The sequence below is a fragment of the Cnephaeus nilssonii genome, assembly GCF_951640355.1.
Source record: "Cnephaeus nilssonii genome assembly, chromosome: 4".
NCBI lineage: Eukaryota > Metazoa > Chordata > Mammalia > Chiroptera > Vespertilionidae > Cnephaeus > Cnephaeus nilssonii.
The window spans coordinates 57,437,091-57,461,058 of NC_137075.1; the positions used below are offsets into that span (position 1 = coordinate 57,437,091).

At 39.3% G+C, this 23,968-nt stretch overlaps 1 protein-coding gene across 6 annotated transcripts in view; it reads left to right on the forward strand.

Moving 5' to 3' along the window:
• The first annotated feature begins 399 nt into the window (after nucleotides 1-399).
• The window catches only part of TCF12 (transcription factor 12), a 374,687-nt gene continuing 351,118 nt past the window's right edge, over nucleotides 400-23,968 (forward strand). For 2 of the 6 annotated variants that reach the window (XM_079767782.1, XM_079767773.1), the window contains exon 1: nucleotides 2,725-2,786. Coding sequence is in view for 4 of the 6 variants with exons in the window: in XM_079767779.1 (XP_079623905.1) it covers nucleotides 1,662-1,736; nucleotides 2,714-2,786 (148 nt within the window). In the remaining 2 variants the exon portion in view is untranslated. Of the gene's footprint in view, nucleotides 702-1,045; nucleotides 1,449-1,639; nucleotides 1,737-2,713; nucleotides 2,787-23,968 lie in introns of those variants that run through there. The other 4 variants (XM_079767779.1, XM_079767777.1, XM_079767781.1 and 1 more) reach the window with 4 other exon arrangements.

Genomic DNA, 23,968 nt, shown 5'->3' on the forward strand with positions numbered 1-23,968 from the left:
CTCTGCGTCCTCGGGCTGGCGGCCCGGGCAGCGCATCCCGATGGGCCCGCAGGGGCGTCCTCGCCGCTCCGCTTCGGGGCCCGCGGCAGGAGCGGGACCAGCTGGAGCCGGCGCCGCGGAGCCCGCCGTCCCGCTCCCGGGGGCCCCGGAGGCGGCGTCCTCAGCGGGCGAGCGGGCGGGCGGGCGGGCGGACGGCCCTGCTTCGCGGGGTACCTGCGCGCGGCTCCCGCCCCTCCCCGCCGGCCCGGCTCCGGCCCGCCTCGCCCCGCCGCGGGCTTTGTCCACCGGCCCGCGGCCGCCCCTCCCCGTTCCCGCCGGCTCCTCCCCGCCCCCTCCACGCCGGCCCCACTTCCTCGGAGCGGCGGCGCGGGCGGCGGGAGCGGGCCGGGGACGAAGGGGTTAAGCCGAGCTCTTCCCGGCGCGGAGGGATCCGGAGCCCAGCCGAGCGCAGTGCTGAGGCCGCTTCAGCGAAAAAAATGTCCGCCTGAGGAGACCCACAAGTTCTATTCGGGGGGACCGCCAGCCCGCCCCGGGAGGAAGGGGCGGCCAGGCCCGAGAGCCGCCTCCCCCGCCCGGATTCGAGAGCTCGCGCGGGGCAAAGTGACCCGAGCCGCCGGGCGGTGCCAGGGGCAGCCGGAGCCCGCTCCCCCGGCCAAAGTGAACTTTAATCGGGGTGGTTGGATGCGGAGACGGGGCGGCAGGTAATTGAGGGCAGGCGAGCGGGAGGGGGCCGCCGTGGCGGGGGCGGCGGGGCGCCGCCGCGTCCCTGGCGGAGCGGAGGCGTCCCCGGCCGGCGCCCCAACTCTGTGCCCCCTTTTGTACCGAGCGAAGCCGGGGTCCCCTCCAAGTTGGGGAGCGGAGTGGGGGCGGCGGCGAGAGTCGCGGGCGGCGAGGCCCGCGGGCGGCGCGCTCGGCCTGGGCGCCCCGTTCGGTCCGGGGCTCGGGCTCGGGGCGCCTGGGAGAGCGGGCTGCTCCGGCCGCCGAGCCCGGCTCATTGTTCGGCGGGTCCGGGGCCGGCCGGCCGCGGGCAGGGCGAGCAAAAGTGGGAGGAGGCCGAGCCGGGGGAGGAGGGCGCCGGGCGAGAGCGAGACGAGTTGTCGGTGTTGCTGTTTTCTTTTCACCAACGCCCCTTGGACGCTCGCGGGGTGCCTGGCGACCCCCGGGGCCCGCCGGGGAGGTCCGGGCGGCGGCGGCCGTGGACGCGGGCCTGCGAGCGGCGCGCTCCCTGCAACTTGTCAGGTCTATTGTTGCCGAGCCCGAGAGTCACTCCGCATCTCCCCCGCCGCCGCTCGGCCGCCGGGCGCCCGGGCGCCCCTCACCCGCCCCTGGGGACCCCCGCCCGGGCCGGCCCCGTGCGCACAGCTCCCGGCGGCGGCGGCGGCGGCGCGGGGCGGGGGGCGCCGCGGAGGGGAAAAAAGGGACCGGCCCGGAAACTTGCGGGAGAGGCGGTGAGTTGCGGGGGCCGCTGCGTTGCTCCCGGGCCGCGCCGAGGAACGCGTGGAGTCCCGGGCCGGGCGCGGGCTCCCGGCTCTCCCGCCCCCTGCCCGCGCGGCGCGGGGACCGAGGCGGGTGCTGCGAGTCCGCCGCGCTCCATCCCCTCGGTGGTCGCTCGCTGAGCCCGGTTCTCCCTCCACCCCAGGACCTGCTAGAAGTGGCCCAAGATGAATCCTCAGCAGCAGCGCATGGCCGCTATAGGGACCGACAAGGAGCTGAGCGACCTGCTGGACTTCAGTGCGGTAGGAGAGCTTCCCGCGGCATCTCGGGGTTCGGCTGAGGTTGACTAAAAAAGAAAGAAAAAGAAAGGAAGGAGGTGTGGGGGGGGAAGCGCCGTGGAGACGAGGCAGCGTGAACTCCCTTTGCTCTGAGCAGAGTTCTCAGGGCTGGAGTCCAGCTCCCCCAAGTTGGACACCTGAACTTTGATGTAATGTCTAGACTTGCAGATTTAAAACTTTATTGCCAAAGGGGTCATTTGTTTTAACCAGTTGCAAGGAAAACAATGTAATCATGAGCTTTGGTTGAGTCACCCTCTGACCCTGATGATTATTAGGGATTTTGAGTTTCCTAGGAAAGAAGAAAATGGTTTTTTTTTCTTCAGCACTCGTAACCATTTCTCTCCCTAAGGTGTGGTATGTGAAAGATGTCACTTACAAGAGGGCCAGCCTTTTGAGCTGAGTATCTTTGTAATACACATATGTGTGTATGTGTATATATTTAACATTTTTTTCCCATGGGTAATAATTGAGTGTCTCCAAAGTATCTGTTGAAACCTAAGGGCCCACTGCCCTCACTTTCAGTGGTTGAATTCCTTTATTAACTGCTGTTAGGAGTCAGGACCAATCCCTACTTTATAAAACTTAATATAGTGGATCCTTAGTGTATGTGGTAGTTTCATTTGATATGATTCTGACTGTGTGTATTAAATTGTAATGTAAATGTAATGAGATTTAATTAGTTACAATCATGGACAAAAGTTTACTATTTAAACTTAATAATCTTAGAATCTCTCATTTAAGTAACTGGTTTTGCAGGACAGAATATAACTAAGTAGTGTTAGCAAATAGTATCATAGTATATTTGCCTTTCTGGGTTGAATGTACATTTCAAATTTTATTTTAACGTCCTTCTGAAATATAGTAACTAACTGATGACTCTTGGTTTGCAAAGAGTCTAAAAGAATTTCAGGACTGATAGATACTTTTGGGTTATTTTGCAGATGTTTTCCCCGCCTGTTAATAGTGGGAAAACCAGACCAACAACACTGGGAAGCAGTCAGTTCAGTGGATCAGGTAAGATGATGTCTAAAATCAGAACCTCATATTTTGATGTTGTGATACAGTTTAGTAGAAAAATATATAAAGTATTTTAATATCTTCATTGTATTCTTTAGTGTCTTGTTAAAATTATAAGTAAAAACAGGAAAAAAATAAAATTATAAATAAAAACAACCAAGCCCCAAATGTGGGCTGTTGCTGTAAGGATCTATTGACATTTCACTAAGAATTTCAGTGTGGATTAAGTATTATTCTCTTTTTCTATGAATTTTTAAATTGAAAATTGTCTTATTTGAGTATAAGGGATTATATCATGCCTCTATATTTAGAAAAGTACCAGAAGAAAATGCACTATGGCCATATGTGATCTTTTAAAAAATGTTTATTTAAATATGTCTTTTTAAATTTTGTTAAATTTTTAGTCCATTAGCATTATGTAACCCAGGGTTCTAAAGAATTGGTAAAATATTATTTAATATATGCTCATGAAAAGTAGAATTGAGTCAAGCAACAATTAGTAAGATGCTTATTTTAAAAGATGGCCATTCCCTTAGTAGTTTGCAGCAAATGAACAATTTTGTGGATGGTTATTTAAAATGTTAATGGAATAAAAGTTACAAATAAATGAAAAGGAGTTAGATTTATTTTCAAATGACACCTATTAGGTGACTGAATTCTGTCATACATTCAGATTACATGATGATAATGTTTAGAGTAAGATAAATTAGATTCCTATTCCTACACTAGTGCTGTCCTCTTTAAATTTATCTTCTGTATATTTATAACTACTCTGCTCCATTAACATTTATCCCATATTTCTTAAGTATCCATATTTTTGTTTTTCTAACTTATTTAAATTCATGATTAAAAAAAAAAAGACATTCTAAAAGCTAGGTCCGTTCTAATGTACAAAAGCTATAATTTTCTGTTTAATTTAAATTTACTCATTAGTGCTCAGAGATAGATGAAAACAAGAACAAAAACAAACAAACACCTAAAGCCATGACAGTGTCACCTTATAAAAACCAGCTGTCAAATCTCTGGGCTGAAACTCCGTAATTCCTCTTTGACTGGTACTTTTATTTCCCCTGGTAAAGTGATAGCGATTTCTTAAGATACTGTGAGAGCAAAACATTAGAAAGGAAGATTAAATTAGTAATCATTTTACTACTTTATTACACTTTACATTTAAAAACATTTCTATTTAAAAGACATACAATAACTTAATTTACTAAAATTCATTTTTAATGATGAAATCGTAGCTTATGAGGAAAATAATACGTCGTTTAATATTTTAAATTAAGTACAATAAAAGCACTTTGGATTGTAAATATCCTAAGGCTAACACTATCCTTAATAAAAAGGGTACCATAACATGTCAGCCAAACCCCAGCTCTTCTCCCACCTTTTGCCTTTTACTGGCAATCATTTGAAAATTGTCACTTTTTGGGGAGAGGGGAGAACATTATTAGTTAATGTAGAAGAAGGCTATATTTCCTTTCTTCACTACTGTTTTGAGTATGTCTCAATTTTTGCAACTAATAATTCATTCTCAAGAACTTTCAAGTTTACTTTGCCTAATATGTAGTACATGCTTAGTATATTTCATTAATGAATAGTGATATATTGCTGTTTCAGGCTGTTAGTTCCAGCTTAAATTGTGGAAATTATATTTAACTGACACTCATTGGTATCAATAACATGGACTTTAGAAACTTGTTATTAGAAATATTTTCTGTTTTTAGAATAAGGACAATTAGTTTTTACACTTCATAAAATTAAGAAGGTGTGATTTTTTATAGTCTGTGAAATTAAAAAGTAGGTGAATTTGTTGTGTATTACAAACATGGCGTTGGAGAAGTTGTAGGTCCTTGCTTGCATTATATGAAAAAAAATTTTTTTTACATTGTAGAAGTGGTTGTAGTATTTGATTTTTTTGGAGTAGGAACTTTTTAGTTTTAAAATTGTTAGACTTGTTATTTATCCATTGAAAGTTTGAATTTAAGCACTTGTATTTAGTGGACATAGTAATTTTTATCTGTGTGGTTTGTTTTAAATCTAGAAAAGAATTTTTAAAAGCTGTGACCTTTAATAATTAGTTTTGGGGAAGGGAAAATGCCATGTGATTATTTTATATCGTAGTACATATACTGGTAGATATGGTTTTCCTGTAGCCATTTCTTATCTTAAAGACAATGTCTAAAAGAAATTGGTATAGTAGTATTATTTATATATTTTACTGATATTTGAATTATCTGTCTTGATATCAAAGGATATGTAATACGTCCTAATGCTTGTTTGTTTGCAGCTTATAAGGATCTAAAGATCTGACTTTCCTTCTGAAGCGCTGACTTAAAGATTAGCGTTTTCTTGTCTTTGGAGTCATTTGTAAAACCCTAGCCTTTTGCCTCATGGAGACTATAATTGTGCAGTATAATTCCTTTCTTGATTATTTGTCCTTTTTAGGATGATTTAATTTCACAGTGGGATTTTCTTGAGAAATAATATATAACACCTTTGGAATTTTTTGAAATGGAAAACATACATGCTAGAGTACACAATGCTATTTTTTAAATTTTATTTCTAAAGCAAAACAACTCTTATGATAGCTGGTACTTCATCAAAAATCACTATGGAAAAGATGAATGAATGTGTATTATTTACTATTATTTGTTTTGAGGAGTCTGTTAAAATGTCATTTTTTCATTAAGGTGTTAATTTTCTTTGCCTGATAAGACTGAATTTATCTGCATGGTATGATAGAGCCTGGGAGGTGCTCTCAACAGTGACCTTGAGAGAGGCATTTCTATAGGCGTTAAAGGTGAGGCACTATGTTAGGGCACTGTATAAAAGGAAAGCTTGTTGAAAGGATTTAACAAAATTGAAATAGTTAAGGTGTTTATTAAATCCACTGTCCCCTCAACTTTAGGGTTTGATTATGTGGAACTAAGTTCTGATCCTGGGTTTAAATTTTAGTAGTTTAATGTTTATGTGCTATATGAAAAATTTGTTAGTTTTTGAATCCAAGTAATAAGAGATGTTGCGAGGGCTTGGGATATATATTTGGTATGTGAGCCATATTGAGTCTCTCTGTCTGATATTTCTATCTAGAAAGTTGTTTTAACTAGCAAGTAAAGCTTTACTTTTCCTTGTTCAAATCCGACTTTGATAATAGTTCTTGCCCAAGATTTTTGGAAATAATTGTAAAAACTATTTCTAGCTCTTAAATTTTAAAAGGTATATAGTTTTTCATTCTCAGTTACTGATTAATTTCTGGAGGGAGAAATTTTTCATATGTACACTTAGGCTTTTTGAGAATGTTGCTGTAGTGCCAGAAAACTAAATTCTCATTAAATTGCTCTTCAGCAAATTTTTTTTATTGAATTAATTTTTTGTAGTTTCATATGCAGTTGAAAGGAACAATACAGAGATCCCATGTACACTTACCAAATTTTCTGCAGTGATAACAACTTGCAACACTAGTACAATATTACACCTAGGTTATTGATAGTGATATAGTCAAGATACAAGAACAGTTCTATCACCACAAAGATTCCGAGTGTTTCCCTTTATAACTGCATCTACTTGTAAAGTAATTAAAAAAAACACCTATGGTAAGATTATTAAATACCTACTCACCGTGTTAAACATGGAGTAAGCTTTTCAAATTGCCTGTACCATAATTTGAAGATATTTAAAAAAAATCAAAAAGCAAACCAAAATAAACCAAAATTTACCAATGCAACTGAACTGTAATGTAAGTAGGAATGGTACGTTACATCAGGTAGAAACTAGGTTTAACCTTTATATGTAAAGTATTTTAAGGTAATGAGTACGGTATGGTTCATGTTTTGTACCTAACAGTGTTGAAATTTTATAGTAACTATAATGTGTCATAATATACACGTGTTCAAATTTAGTGCTTTTATTTGGGTAACCAAACCATGTTAAACATTTGTTTCCTTCAAGTTGTAGTGTGAATGAAGTAACTGCCGAGTCAGCAGGCATGTGAGGGGAAAATACAGTATTTTAGGATAAATATTGTCTGCTATTAAGTGGCTCATTTAAGGTAAAAGTTAAGTAGCAAAAAGTCTTCAGAGAAAAACTGTTTATGAAAACACATACTTGAAAAACAGAAAAATTAGAGACAAGTTTATAACCATGAGTATTGTGTGCTTTTTAGAATAGTTACTGTAGTATTCCTTCAGTAGTCATTGGTTTATAATGTATTTGAAAAATAATTTGATTGGATCACAATTTTTAGAGACTTTTTTATTATATACAGTGTGGTATGCCTATAATTAATTATTTAAATACAAGTTTAACTTTCTTTTAGGCTACTATCCTTTGGTATATCGTTTTCTTGGAGTTTTTAAGTAATTCTCTTGGAACAGGAAGATAAAGATGAAGATACTAAACCTTAAATGTAAACGCAGTTGTTTTCACACTTTAGATTTAATGGGGTTATTTAGAATAATCTCTTATTAAAACCTGCTAGTCTTTCTTTTCTTGAACAATTGGTAATCATGCCTGGAATATCACTGCCTACTTAATGTTGTCAGACTTGGATAACTCTTGCCATAAGAGAGTAAAGTAACTGTATTAGAAAGTGTCTTCTGAAAAAAAAGAAAAAGAAAAAGACCATTTCTGGACAGTGTGTTGGACACCTTTAAAAAAAACTTAATAGGACTGCTTTGGATACCACTTGAAAAATTTTTTGGACGGGAATGTTGAAATTACAAATCTAATGCTTTTGCATTTAGGGTATAAAATGAGAAAATAAATATTTAAATATGTCAGTTCAAAAGACTAATTAATGACTTTCTGCTTTGTTAAATAGTGGAGCCATATTTATCAGTTAATTGCATATTTATTTAGTATCTACTTTGTGTAGCCTGCTATTCCAGTAGCTTTTGGGAAGGTGGGAAATGGAGAAGGATGTAGACCAAAGAAAAGTGGGGGCATTTATTATGCAGATAGGGAGAGAAAATGTAAAATTGTGAGGTAGATAAACTTTTGTAACATAAAAAAATGTCAAAAACTGCACATTAATGTAGTTTAAATTGAGTCCATAAGAAAAAGGATGTGCTGAGGAGTCAGGTAACTGGTCTAAGGAAAACTCATAGATGTTGAATTTAGAGTTAACTTTTGAAGATATGGAAAATGAATAAGGGAAGAGAAGAAATGGCCTCCTAGATGTGGAATAGCATGAAAAGAGACCCCCAAATGGGAATTTGGCTTACTTCAAGGGTCTGTAACATTCAAGGAAAGAGAAGCTGGTTTTTATTGATCCCTGTTCTTGCATTCCTGCAGGAGCTAATATTTATATACTGGAGGCCTGGTGCATGAGATTTGTGCACTCGTGGTGGCGGGGGCGGTTCCCTCAGCCCGGCCTGCACCCTCTCGCAGTGCTGGAGCCCTTAGGGGATGTCCAACTGACATCTTAGGCCTGCTCCCCGGACATCCTTAGCACTGCTGCCTCCACCGCTGTGCTCGCCAGCCAGCCATGAGCCCGGCTCCTGTGTTGAGCGTCTGCCCCCCTGGTGGTCAGTGCGCATCATAGTCACCGGTTGTTCCACCATTCGGTTGATTTGCATATTAGCCTTTTATTATTTAAGACTACTATCTGGAGCCTTATTGCATGGGTTCAAATCCAGTAATTGTCACTTACTAACTGGGTGATTGTGGGTAAATTACTTAACCACTCTGTGCTTCTGTTTCTCAATCTGTAAACTTTAATAATAGTAGCTATCCTCATAGAGTTGTAATGCATATTGACTGAGTGAATACAGATGAAGCTTCAAGAACAGAGCCTGGCAAATAGTGAGCTGTGGTGGAGTGAATATTTAGTGGTGAGACAATAGAATAAGGAAAGCATTTATTTATTCAGGAAGCCATTGTGCTAATGTAGGTATGAGCTAGGTGTTAGTATAGGAAGTAGGAAGGAGAAAAGGATTGATAGATTTGAAGGATTGGATTTATGTAGGTAAGAGAAATGAACTAAGGTTGCAGTTCTGGCATGATTAGAGAGGATGGTAGTGCTGGAAGAGAGTAAAGGTATTGAATTGATTTGAGCATTTTAAAATTCACATGACCTGGGACTTTTCTGGCTAATTTAGGGATTTATGACAGAAGTATGCAAGGAGATGAGTTAAATAGGGATGTTGGTTAAAAAACAACAACAACAGTTCTTTTCTGCTTATAAAATTAATAGATAGGTAGTGTTGAAAAAACATCGGAGAACAGAAAAAACGGGAAGAAAACACCTATTATTTCACTTTCCAGAGAAAATTGTTTTATTTCCTTTTAGTCTTACATTTACAAAGTTGAGAGCTTAATGATGGTTTCACTTTATATTCTGAATTTTAAATTTTACTTAATATTTTGAGTATTTTCTCAAGTCTATAAATACTTGATGAACTTGGTTTAAAATTGTATGATATTACGTGGAAATGGACATAGCCTAGATTATCAAGTCAGTTCTCTTACTGCAAGAAATTTAGGGATTTTGTTAATTTTCTTTTTTTATAAAAATTGTGATAGTGAACACCTTTTTGTACATACATAGATTATTAACCACTCTTTGATTTCCTTTGGCTGGAGATATAGATCTTGTTTTTTTGTGCCTATAAGTTATAATTAAAACTGAGTAAATGAATACCCCCTAGGGAAATAAACTCAGAGGGAGATAAATTATCAGGCCAAATATTGATGTTAATGGTACAGTTAGATATATAAAATTAGTGACTTTGGTTGATTATTTAATGTAAAAACACAAATTTTTATTAGTATACTAGAAGCCCAGTGCATGAATTCATGCATGGGTGGGATCCCTCAGGGTGGCCTGTGGGGATTGGGTCCCAGCTCGCACCCCCAGGTTTGCAGGTCCAGCTCGCGCCCCCAGCCTTGCAGCCTGCAGCGCCTCCTTGCACCCCGCTGTGGCCTGGTGCCGCCCCCTCACCTGCTCCACCATCCCTCCTGCGGGGTGATCGATTGGGGCCGCCCCTCCCCGCCCCCCCCCCCCCCACTTGGCTCCCTCAGTGTCTGGGAACTGGGCAGTGGCCCCACCCCCAGCTGCTGCCACTGGGCTCCTACTTGCATCTGCCTTGGCCTGGCACCACCTGCTCACCTGCTTCACCATCCCGCCGTGGTCCCGCTCTTGTCAGGGTCTTTCGGGGCCAGCAGCACCTCTATTGCTGCCTGCGCTGCATCGCCAATGCCTGCTATGTTCCATGCTGTCCCCTGGTAGTCAGCACACATCATAGCGAGTGGTTCAACTCCTGGTCGAACTCCCGGTTGAACAATTTGCATATTAGGCTTTTATTATATAGGACTAGAGGCCTGGTGCATGAAATTGTGCACTGAGTGGGGGGTCCCTAAGCTCGGCCTGCACCCTCTCGCAGTCCGGGATCCCTCTGGGGATGTCTGCCTGCTGGCTTAGATCCTGATCTCCCGGGGATTGGGCCTAAGCTGGCAGGCAGACATCCCTCGCAATCTGGGATCCCTTGCTCCTTACCACCCTGCCCACCTGCTCACTCCTTACTGCTTGGCTTGCTGCTCCTTAGCGGTGGGCTCCTTACCAGTAGGCTTGCTGCTCCTTAGCACTGCCGCGGAGGCGGGAGAGGCTCCCTCCACCGCTATTGCGCTTGCCAGCTGTGAGCCCAGCTTCTGGCTGAGCAGTCACTCTCCCTGTGGGAGCGCACTGACCACCAGGGGGCAGCTCCTGCATTGAGTGTCTGCTCCTGGTGGTCAGTATGCATCATAGTGACTGGTCATTCCAGTCGTTGTGCTGTAACAGTCTCTTAGGCTTTTATTTATAGACTAGAGGCCCAGTGCATGAAAATTCATGCACTGGAGGGGGAGTCCCTCAGCCCGGCCTGCCCCATCTCACAGTCCAGGAGCCCTCAGGGGCGGGAGGCAACCCAGTGATCAGGGGAAGGCGATGCCCCCATCACACCTCTGCTGCTGCCACTACTGGCAGCGCAAGCCTTGGCCGGCCCTGGTTACCTGAGCCTCGGGCAGCTGGGCAGCCGCCATCTCTGATGTATAAGATTTGGGGGAGGAGGGCACCAGTACTTTGATATGGAATTTATCAGAAGTGAGCATGCACCTCGGGCCAGCCCTGGGCAGCTGGGCTGATGCCATCCGAGGCTTGCCTGTGCCTTGGACTGGCCCTGGGTGGCTGGGCAGCCAGCATCCGAGGCTTGCCTGCACCTCGGGCTAGCCCTGGGAAGCTGGACAGTCACCATCCGAGGCTTGCCTGTGCCTCGGGCCGGCTCTAGGAGGCTGAGGGGACTGGGGGACTCCGGAGGCAGACGTGTGGCTGAGGGGACTGGGCACCACCATCTTTTGGCTGTGGGCGCCGCCATCTTTGAGTGTGTGGCAGTCAATTAGCATATTCCGTCCTTATTGGCTGTGGGTGCCATCATTGTTGTTAGGGTGTGACAGTCAATTAGCATATTCCCTCTTTATTAGATAGAATGAATGGAGTATCTGATGGCATTTGTATATGGAGTATAGATTTGTATATAAATTGATTGTGTGTGACTGGAGAGAATTCCTGTAATTCTTCGTCCTGGATTGATTGAAATGGAGTGGAATCTAATTGGAGTCTGTCATTGAGAGAGCACTTGAATTCTTGACTTTTCATAAAAGAGACAGTATAGTGCAGTGGGAAGAATTGGGCTTAGGAGCCAGACAGCTGAATTGGAATCATTGCTTTGTGACTTGCTAGCTGGGTGGCACCCTCTTAAGTAATACTAATGATAATATTAATTATTACTAATAGTAATAATTATAACTAGTGTTATAGTCAGTGTTTATTGAACTATTATTATATGCTAGGCACTGTGCTGAGCAATTTACAGGCATTATCTCATATTACTTTGGATAAAATGAGATGTTTCCTGGTTGGAGGTGGGGGAGGAGGTTTGAGAAATGCTGCCACTAGGGCAACATGTCAAAGTTGCTTTTTAGTGCCATAAAGTTATATACAAAAGAAGTCAGGCAGAAGGGTAGTTTTGAAAAGTCATAAGTTATGTTAGAACCTTACCTTTTATTTTTGTAGTTGATTTCTTCTTATGACTTTTTTTTTGTAGACTAGCTATTGTATAGTGCAGAATTATGAGTAGAAATGTGTACACCTTTTGTACACCTTTTGAAAACCCTCTTCACTGCTTAGGCAGCACCACTTGGATGTAGTGTTTCTCCATATTCTCTCCCCAGCTACTTGAAATTCTTTCTGGAATGAGGTGTAGGCTCAATAAATAAAATAAAAATTACATGACCTGAGAGGATAGAATAGTTGGGAGACAGGTTGGTGAAAATGTTAAGAGTCTCTAGGGCAGAACTTCTCCACTTTTTTCTTAATGGTAGAGGAGAAGGAACGTAAACTCCCTTGGTACCCTGAAGCAATACCTTGCAAGTGAGCAGAAGAAATCTTAAAAATTCATGTCATTTTACTCTCTGCTCTGTAGCACAAACATATTTGGTGTAATATAAATATGTTTTAGGTAATCACTGAGTAAAATGGAAGTTCTAGTAAGGTGCATTATGTTTAGCTGTGGCATCGCTCTCCTCCTGTTTTGAGTTGTACTTTTGGTGTTAAGGGCCAGAGGAGTGGGATGCAGACCTATACTATATTTTCCTTAGTGAGAAGCCCACCATTGAAGTATATTCTTTAGATGTCTTTATTTCTGGATCATTTCTTTCTATAGAAGTCTATGGAGAGAGATCATTACATTAGAAGAAAAATGACTTTGGTAGGGAGGAAATTACTACTTTGTAAACTAAATGAGAGATTTGTTAGTAATGTAACTGTCATTTGAACCTCTGTTTTCTGATTACAGGTAGGCCATCTGTAATTTCTTAACATACCCTTGACTTGAGAAGAAAATGTATATTTTCTAGGGAGAACTTTGGTTTTTTGTTTGTTCCATGTTTAAAATGTACTTTCATAAAGACCATGGTGAGTCATCCAAGTTAGTGTAAGCTGATTGGGGACTTAAAGATCACATTTGAAGATCACACAAAAATGAAAACAGACTAGGGATTGTTACTAATTTTTATTGCATTGGGTAGTGACTCAAGGATGAAACCTTGAATATAAAACAATAAAACAATTTGAGATAAGTTGTAGGACAGAAAAACATTACTTTTTAAAAACAACTACACTACCATATTTTACCATATTTTTGGTTATTAAAAATTGAGAAAGTTTGTCTAAGATGTCATTTTGTCAGGTCTATTTTAGGTGTTAGGAAGGTGCCTGCATTTGAGCTGAGGGAGTCTTTGAATTTGAAAGATTATTCCAGTTGCATTAAGGATCTGGAGGCAACCTTTCTCAACAGTTGTTGGTTTATTTATTTATTTATTTTTGGTTTGCTGGTGAGCTATTGTGAAGCTTTAAAATGAGCAGAATCACCTCATATTACTATTCTACGACTTCATTGGTGGTTAATGTACTAGTAGAGAACACAGTTAAATTTAATATGATCCTGCAACTCTAATCGATGAGCAAATGTGCTGCTGTTCTCAGCAAGACTTGAGTAGTGGCGGGGCACCACAGGGATCCCTCCTAGGAGAGAATTACAGTCATAAGCTTTTCAGTCCTTGAGGCATATGTTGTTGTTTTCCAGTTGTTGGGGATAAAGAAAAGGTTTGTTGTGCCGCTAGAGAGGAAAAAATGCTAGGTTCATTTTGACTTATGGCAGAAGCATGATTTGGCCACAAGTTAGAGAATCTGAGTTTGTATGAGCACTCATAGGCCATGGGTGAAAATCTTTGAGTTCTCCTCTTAGTTTTTTTGCCATGTGGAAGTCCTTCTATATCTAGCTGATTTTGTCACCTGTCAGAAGCCCCTTGCCTCTCAGCGTGGCATTGACATGTTAAGGTTCTGGAAAATGTTTTTCAATGTTGGTCCCAATTTGGGATAAAGTTAAAGAGGAAACTTTATAGCTGGCTTGAGTTGATTATGCCTCTCCAAGTAGGCAAGTAATTAGGCCCATTTCAAGACTGTATACTAAATATTCTACCTGTCTCTTATCTAATCATCAGCTAGTTGTTTTTGTTTTAGGAGATAGAACATACTTTATTAATTGTATGTCAAGACCACTGGTTATCTTTCAAAGGGCCACAATCCCTGATCTACAATTTTGAAATCCAAAAAAGTTTGAATAAAAAATTTTCCTTTAAATTGACCATAAACTGTTTTTCATGGCAAAATGTGATCTTATCTGAATGGAGGCCATTGACATTCTCTATTTTCCTAGTTACTGTATGGTTACCAGGTGCTGGGGGTGATTTGTGACATATGGTATATATAGTACTCTATATTTCTTTTCTAAAATCTGAAAAACTGGGTTCTAATACCCACCTGGCTCCATGGATTTCCAAAAAGATACTATAGATCTCCCTCTGTATGTGTGCCTCCCAGGTGTCAACTCAACATAAGTAGTTCTTTTTTGGATTAAAAATCTGTATTAGAGATTTTTATTACTTTCAATACAGAAAAAATTGTGGTGGACTTGTTACTATAAAGGAAATTCTTCTTGGAATGTAGGCTTCTTAGGTTGAGATTTGTGCTTTTTGAATAGTTTGTCCAATACTTTGATTTAGGAAATAGATTTATATTTTGAGGAGGGACAAGCTTTTTCATCTTTTGGGCCAAGGAGTGTACTGGTATTTCCCTAGTCAGTTTGCATGGCAATTTTCAGGATGCTAACAGGAGATATATTTATACATGTATATATAAAACCAAATGAAAATAATTATATGATCACCTCTGAAAGGAAATCTCAACACTAACTAGACTCAATTTTAATTGCTGTCTGAGAGCAAACAGAGAAAAGAATTCTACCAAAGCCATCTTCATAAAGAAAAGGAGGAGCTAAGATATGGTTCCTTAGGGGATAGACAACAAAACCAGTCTTTGGTAATTTTATTATCTCCTTTTATATGTTAAAAGTTTTCATAGATTAGTAGCATAATGTTTATTCCTGCAATATACTCAGTTAAAGGATCTTTATTAAAAACAAATTGTGATTCTAATGAGCATATGAAAAGTCCCTCAGGAGTCTGTCATTGGCTTCTTAGTCCCGGTTTAATATAAACTATGAAAGTAGCAATGAAGTGAGGTGAAATAAATTAGTTTGTTGTTTACCTGTGTAAGAGGCAGGCCAGTTGGCCATTCTGACTTCTGGTTGTCTTGCAAACCTGTTCTCTGTACTGTTCCCAGTGTTACTGTCTTAAGAACCATGAATAGTTAAATCCACTTAAAGTTTGAAGGAGTTTGAGATGCTCTGTTGTAGGAACACAAAACAGGCCATACAGCCAAGATCTCTCTTGCCTTTATAGTTATATAATAACCTCTTGTCAAGTTTAAAAGAGTAGTGCCACAATGAGCAGACTCTGGAGGTTTGCTGAACTAATTGTACAGCAGTAGGACTTTGCCCAGTAAATCATTGGGGGCAGGGGAGGAGTCTTATTGTTTTAAAAAATCAATAATGATAAAAGTACTTCATAAATATTTACTCATGTGTTATTTACTTCATAATTCTTGTAGGAAGTTGGTAACTGTTCATTTTACAGAGGAAATAGAGAAATCAACAGTGATATACATTTCCCTGTGGTTTCTTATTGCCCCTCAGAAGCAGCAAACTGATCAGTTGTAGTTGCACCTGCACTGATACCAATCTACACCAGGGCATGGTTTGCCTTGAGCAGGAATTTAATATCTCTAGAAATCTTTAAAATTTGTTTTTGTAACAGGAGGCTTAAATAGTGTAATGCTGATATTCTCCAAAAGAAAGACCTTCAAGATTTATTTTTATTAAAAAGAAAACAGAATTATCAAAAGCCTCCATAAAATAAAATTGTTTGTAGTATTGCAAGATATTGAATATAAACAACTGCAGTCTGAAATGTTTTTAGGAGAGTGTAATTCTTTTTATGCGTGGTTCTTCTTTTAACTGTTCAGCTGTCATCAGACTCTGTGCCTTGGGGAGAAGATGAAATTTGATATATGTGTAAGATTTTGGAATATTCACATCTATTATTTAGTTGAGGCCATAGAAAAGAATGGTTACTTCATAGTGTGGAAAATTCTTTATTTTCACTTCCACTTTTCAAAGACTTAGTGTTTATAAAGGCAAGTAAAAGCAGATGGAAAATAGTTATTCCAAAGGTAGTTTAAAAATGTTATTAAACATACAGAAGATACTTTAATGAAAGTTGTTAAAATATAATTTTGGAAACAGAACTTTCAATGAATTAAAATGAAAAGACTTATGCTAACTTTTATAATTTGAGAGGGTGCCGATTAGTTCATTTTATATTTTCATTTATTTAAAACTAGACCGGGTATTCATTACATTGAAGTGTATCTGTAGGTACTAGAGCTCTTACTAACACACAGTTTTATTTGTCTATGTAGAGTAGTTTGTTTAAGGTGGTGGAGAATAGATAGACACATTCTGGTATAGTGGAAAGAGGAGGGGTTTGGAGTCACAAAGTTTTGGTTCAGTGTTGGTGTTATCATTTACTAGATTTATGATTCTAGGGCACTACATTAACTTCTCTGATCCTTGTTTATCTTATGTCTAAAATGAGGAGAATAAAAATACTGCCTTAGGGGGTTGTGATAATGATCAAGGTAAGCAATTTTAAGGAAATTTTTTTCTAAAATGTGGAGGTTTATGGTTCTGCATGAATATTAGTTGACTTATTATGTTAGGTGGCATAGCAACTGTTGAAGGGATGTAAAGCTTACAATTATATATGGAGAAAGTGACTCTGCATGCAAAACATTCCAGTTACATAGTTACTGAAGATTAGATCAGGTGATTGAGAGGGATGATGACTCCTTTATGGTAGCTAACCCTCAAAATTTTACAATTCTTCAGGTGAGTTCTTCCTCTTTTGGATAGGGAAAGTTATATCAATAAAGTAAAAGAAATTCTCACCCATATTCTTTGTTAAAACTCTGTTAATTATATCCCAAACCGGAGAGCACCAAAATTAGTACCCTCGAACCCTTTATTCTCAGCTTAGCTGTTTAAAATGCTTGTTGAGGATCTGTGGCTGTGCAAGGTTAACTTCAGGCTTAAATAGGTGCAACAGCAGAATAGTTCTTAGGAATAGCCTGCTTTTGCTTTGTTTAATGAGTAGTAATCTGGACAAAATTTTAATGTCAATCAGAGTCAACTTTTTAAGGATTTAAAAGTACAGGATGGAGTGGCTTTGGTATACTCACTCCTGAGTGAGGATGAGATGGTACAAGGATGAAGTAGGGAAATGTAAGTGGAACTCAGATGTGCTGTATAGGCAGGGAAGACTGATTTAGTCTCATCCATAAATGACAAGGTATCAAGGCTTGGGACTGTCCGTTGAAGCCACTGTTTCAGGCCCCCAAACTACCCTTTTCATTTAGTATCCTTGTCTGGTTAAATAAAACACCTGGCTCACCTTTTATTGGAAAATATTGGGGTTTTCTCTGTTTGTTTATAGGGTTGTATTGTTTAGAAGTTTTCTTTTTATTTTAAAGAAGGAAATCAGCAAATCCAAATTTCATGGAACCTAGAGCCAGTAGGGCCATCAAGACCACATTGGTGTGGCTTTGATGGAGGCCTGTGCATTTGTGGGCTCCATAGGAGCTGTTTGTTTATTGTTCTTCAGGATAAGACAATGACTGGGTTTGGGTGAGAAGGGTTATAGGATGATTTGACAGTCACTCTGGGGCCTCTGTCTCTGGGTTTCCAGAGACATTGTAATAGTTCCTAAAGCTTTCTTGAAAGATTTATATTAAATTACAATGATGTGAGAGTAGGTGGTAGGTAAAACAGCAAAACTAAGGACCCTGGGAAATGAATAGCAGGAGTTCATGAATGATTTGATGGTCACTTCTGGGGCCAGGTGAAATAGCTTATTTTTCTTTCATAGGTAATTGATGACTTCTGCATTCCTTTGCCATCTCTGGGCATTTCAGTAGTCTCCTTACTTGGGCTCCTTGCTGCCAGTTGCTCTCTTTTCCAATCTGTCTTAGTCTGCTCAGACTGCCATAAGAAAATACCTCAGACTGGGTGGGTTAAACAAGAGCAATTTGTTTTCTAACAGTTCTGGAGGCTGGAAGTCAGAGATCAGGGTGTCAGCATGGGTGGGTTCTGGTGCTCACTCTTCTTGCCTTGCAGATGGCAGCTGCCTTCTTGCTGCATTCTCATAGTCTTTCCTCAGTGTGAACTAGAGCACGTTGAGGGAGAGAGAACTCTTTGGTGTCTCTTCTTGTAAGGGCACTAATTCCTTCACAGGGGTCCCATTCTGATTACCTCATTTAATCCTAATTACCTCCCAAAGGCCCCGCCACCAATACTGGCTTCAATAGATAAGTTTTGGGGGGACACAAACATTTAGTCCATAACAAAATCCTAATGTTTTTAAACATCTTCCTCGTGTGATTTGTCTCTACATTTATTCCCTATTGGCTATCAAAACAATCAAAAGTCTCACCTTGGTATTTAAGTTCTTTAATAATCTGATAGGAATATAGGTTACCCCTTTCTCCACTCCCTATTTCCCAGTGTGAATTGTATGATTTAGTCACACTGGTGCTTTTATTAGACCTTCTACTTCTAGTTATTATTTTCTCCCACACTGGAATACCTCTTGTAATTCTTGTGCCATTTGAATCCCCTGTCATTTTAAAATCTTTTCTACCCTTCTTAGGTCATAATTTTGTAAAAATGTGGCTTCCATATATTTTAAGGACTCTTGGGTAAAGGAAAGTAAAACTTCTTTTTTGGCTCCTGAAGGCAAAGCTAAGTTCAATATGGCAGTTATGGCCAGTAGATTTTGAGTACAACCAGTTATTATAGCTGGATAGACTCATAAGTTTAAAAGAAGACTGAAGCCCTAACTGGTTTGGCTCACTGGATAGAGTGGCGGACTAAAAGGTCCCAGGTTCAATTCCAGCCAAGGGCACATGCCTGGCTTGCGGGCTTGGCCCCCAGTGGGGGGGCATGCAAGAGGCAGCCAGTCAATGATTCTCTCTCATTATTGATGTTTCTATCTCTCTATCTCTCTTCCTTTCTCTCTGAAATCAATTTAAAATAATGAAAAATAAAATAAAAGAAGACTGAAGCCTACTTCTGATGAACATTGAACAAAGGATTTCCATTTGTAGGAGTTCTACTCTGTGACCTCCAAGTTCTTTTTAACCCTAAAGTTCTTTAGAATACTTTCATCTTTTAAAAAAATTACATGTATGTTAGCCAGATTATAGCTACCCAAAAGCAAGGATAATGTTTTACACTTGTTTTTCTGCAAAGTACTCTATTTTGAGGTCAACAGACACTTAATGTTTGACTATTTTTAAGTTTGGGGATGTGCAATTGGTTGGTGGAAAGCAAGATTAAATTCCTTAAATTAAATTTCCTAGATTAAATTTCCTAAGTGGCATTTATCTTTTCTAGCATCAGCTGCATGGTGAAGCTTTACGGAAGCACTGAACTTGTGTGGATTAACTGACTGGAGACCTGAGGTGTTCATTTGTTAGAATGAATAAATTCTACTCGTTTTCTTATTTCTTCTGAAAGGATCTTAGTCCATCCAGGACCCCACATTTAAACACCAAGGATGAATAAGAAGTGGCCAAGTGGTTAAAGGCATTGAGATTGTATGTGAATACAGCTGCCTCTACTGAACCACAGCCCTGGCTTTCAAAAGCAAAGAGAAGTGATACTTTGATAGTTTCTTTTCACAGGGTGTGTGTTACTTTTGTTCTCTAGTAATGTCAGATTGTGGGAAGAATGGCTTGTCCAATTCTGAGATTGATTGGATAGAGGAGCTCTGTTGTATAAGGTCCATAGGAATCATTTTACCACAGTCTGGAAATCAGTAGATGGCCAAAGCCTTGCAAGAATGACTTTTCCTAAAACAACCCTGATTTTTGCCAAATGGAAGAGAGGGTGAGCCATGGAAGAGAGGTTGTATGATCTAGCATTAGAGTAGATGTGGGAAAACATCCATTAAGAACAGAAAAATATGCTCTAATTTTAATGGAAACAAGTCCGTTCACCTGTTTAATTTGTGATAAAAAGGTGAACTACCACCTTTTTACTTAATGCCTTTAAATCATCTTCAGTTTGGGGGCCAAAGCTAATTTTGTTGACTGTAGAAACTAGGTTGGCTTTCTTTTTTTTTTTTTTTAAGTTAGGCTGCAGATCTATACATGATTTTTTTTTTGGCAACTGTATCATTTATTCATTCATTCATTTAAATAGGAATTGAGTTGACCACTCTGATGTAATGTAGAGCTAAAACATTATTCTAGTACGTGGAATTTGGAAAAATCTTGTTTTAAGGAAAACAATGGGAGGTTAAGGAGTTTTGTCAGGATTGTATTAAGCTGGAGGTGTGATCTGGATGATAAAGATGGTAAAAATTCTCATCTCAGTAATCTACCTCAACAAAAATTCTCCATTGTAAACTTCTCACGGACTTAAGGCAACTCTATTTGAGCTGTTGGCTATTAGAATACTCTTTTATATGTTTCAGTTCTCATATAGCTTACCTGTGAAATGTGTAGAATATATTTTCATGGATTTTTATTTTAAACAGTAACTTTCATTGCTTGTAAAACCTACAGATTTCCGAGATGCCACCTTTTTATAGACTTAAGGTTGATTTTTAGTTCTCTGAAAGTGCCCTTTTGCTCCCTGTGAAAGGAGCAGGTTTGGAATATTCAGTGAGTCTAAAATGAGATAATTGGTATTTTTATTATTTGAATGGAGGCTTTGTATTTTTGAGCTCTGTGAAACAAAGCTGTGTTTGTAAACACATTTCAAAATTACAAATGACAATTTTTGGTGAAGATGTTAACTGAATAGCCAGAAAGTTCAGAAAAAAAGGAGCTTTTGTTAACATTTAATAATAATCTGTTTTCATTGGCGATCTCTTTGATGTTTAAAGAGTACCTGATTTTTAGAGCTTTTTTGTATTGAAAATAGTCCTCAGATTGTGTTGTGGTAGGAGGATATTTTTTTGGTATCCAATATCCTACTAGTAAATTAGTTTTGGAGTTTCAACTGTTGTCTTGATTTAGAAGAATGTATCAAAAGCAGTGTACTTAAATATGAAAATAGTCTTGGGAAACTCTAGGAAAGCATTTGTTTAGTGCTCTAATGTCAGATGAACAAGTTACTGTGTTATTGGACCAATAACAGAAATATTTTGGTTTGGCTCAACTGGTTTGGGTGTAAACATAAACAGTGTAAAAGTGCTCAGGCAGAATCCAAAGTAAGTCTTCAGATTTGTAAAATAAAGTTGTTAATTTTATATTCCCCTCCAATACCTTCTTATTTTAAAGACTTTTGTTGTTTGTTCAGGTATGGAAGTATTATTTCCAGGGGAAGTGTGTTTTATCTATTTGTAGTGTGGTTTTTACTAACCTTCTAGGTGACTTAGGAGGGAAGTGTTAAGTTTTAAATTAATTTAGAAAGCCTTTATGTAAGAGACTGAAAATGGTTTATTTTATTAACTACTTTTGAAAAATTATAAAAATACAAGCCAAAGCTAAAAAAAATCTAAACAGCATAGAATGGCATATGGTGGAAAACTAAAGTTCTGGTCATTCCTTCCTGTTCCCCATTCCCACTCCCTTGGCAGAGTTTTACACTGTTAAGTTTCTTCTCAAAGTTTTTCATGAATGTGTAAATGATGAATAGCGTGCTCTCTCTCTCTCTCTCTCTCTCTCTCTCTCTCTCTCAAAATAGGGAACAATAGTTCTTTGACTTAACCTTTTCACTTAACAGAAGGAGTGTAGGGGATCACTAGTAAAGGGCATTCTTGAGCCCATATTGATTTCAGTAGGACATTTGATTTCTTAAAATACGTGTAATGACTTGACCTATTATAGAAAGTGACATAATTGTACAACACATATGTCTTAATGGAGCTAAAAACCACAAAAGCATTACCATTTGTTGGCAGTCTTAAAATTTCAGTTTCACCAACTTAATTGTTCTCCCCTGTAGAAAACAAGCACAAAAATCAATTTTATTGTAATAGAAAGCATTCAATAAAATACTAGTTCCTTATGTAAAGGCCCTGAGCACAGGGCATACTTTTACATGAATTATTTAACTTAACCTTCACAATGCTCTTTGAGGCAGATTCAATTTTACTACTATTTTTGCAGATGAGGAAACAGGCCTCATACGGTTTGAGTAACACAGCTGCTAAGTGGCAGAATCACATTTCAAAGCTGACCCATACAATTATGCAGCAGTAGCTAAGTTATTCAGATTGTTAAAAAAATTTGTCTCATGGACAGTTGTCTAATATCATGTATTCAGATATCACAGTTATAAAAATTTGGTGAAGTAATCATTGTTAAAATGTGTTTGGTGGAGGGATTTGCTCTTCTCTGATCCCAAACTCAGCACTGTAGTAGCTGAGATTATATGGAGAATTTTTAACAAATAGCTATTCCTGGATCCCCCACACCTGATATTTTGATTGCATGGATCTGGGGTATAGCCCAGAAATCTGAATTTTTAACAAGTTCCTACTTAATTTTTAAGCAACAACCTGGCTCCAGTTTAGGACCATTGACGTGTGTCTTTGTTTCAAATTTATGAATATGAGGTTTCAGTTCTCTACTTGTTTTCTCTCTGAAGATAATGAACCACTTTGTAGAAACAAACATGTGAAACTTGAAAGTTCATTTAAAGATATGTTAAAACTAAACAAAACTTCATCTTATTGAGCTGTATTATATGGCACTATAAGTTTTTATTTTCTTCATAGGGCCACACTGTAATGGAAAGTGAATAAAACTGAAGACTTTATCTTATTATTTATTGCAGAGGTGAACACTATGGAAACATTTTGTAAATACATCTCTAAAATGCATAAACTGGAAAACAAAATTAAATGATCAAGACCCAAAGGCTTAGAAATGGGTTGTCCTTTTCATTTTCAGTTGGGAGCAAGACAATACTTACCAATAAGTAGTTGTGGATTAGATCTTCTGTAAATCTCCCTTGGCAATACTTTGCAGTTTCACTGTAGAGGTCTTGCACATATTTTGTTACATTTAACCATAAGTGTTTAATGTTGTTTAATTCTATTATATGTGGTATTAAATTTTTTTCAATTGTTTGTTGATACTATGTAGAAAAAAATGGATTTTTATATATTGACTTTGTGTCCTGTAACCTTGCTAAATTAAATTCACTTATTAGATATAATAATATATATATTTTTAATTGGGTGCTTTAGTATTTGCTATGTATTCAGGGAGGTTGTCTGCAAATTAAGAAATTTTTCCCATTTTAATCTGTGTAGCTTTTATTTCTTCTACTGACTTAGGATACTGGCCATTATAGTTTATAATAATAAAAGCATAATATGCTAATTAGACCAGACAGCTGAATGACCTTCCGGATGACCTTCCTGACGAAGCCAGGGCTGTGAGGGCCAAGCCCCTTGCACGAATTTCATGCATCGGGCCTCCTAAATATATAATGTTAAATAGAAATGATGAGAGTGGATATCTTTTCCTTGTTCTTCATTTTAGGGGAAAAACATTCAGTTTTTCACCATTAAGTATGATTTAAAGTGTAGGTTTTGGTAGATGTCCTTTACCAGGTTGTGGAAATAGCTTTCTAATCCCAGTTTGCTGAGTGGTTGTTTTTTTTTTAAGTCATGAATGCATTGACGTTTTGTCAAATGCTTTTTTTGAATTATATTGAGATCATCAGATGGATTTTTTCCCCTTTGTTCTCTTCATATAGTGAATAAAATGTTTGATTTTTATAAAATGTTTAATTTTTAAAAATCCTCACCCAAGGATATTTTTTCCATTGATTTTTTAGAGAGAGTGGAAGGGCGGGTGGAGAAAGAGAAAGACACAGACAGACATCAGTGTGGGAGAGACAAGACACATTGATTGGTCGCCTCCCGAACTTGACCTGGGTTGGGGATGGAACTTGCAACCCAGGTACTTGCCCTTGAGTGGGGTTCGAACCTCTGACCCTTTAGTACATGGGCCGATGCTCTAACCACCTAGCACACTGGCCAGGGTATGTATTTTGAATGTTGTAAACCAAGTGTTCCTGCAATAAATTCTACTTGCTCAGGATGTATTATTTGTATATTACTGAATTTAGTTTGTTAAGGATTTTTGTATCTGTATTTTTGAT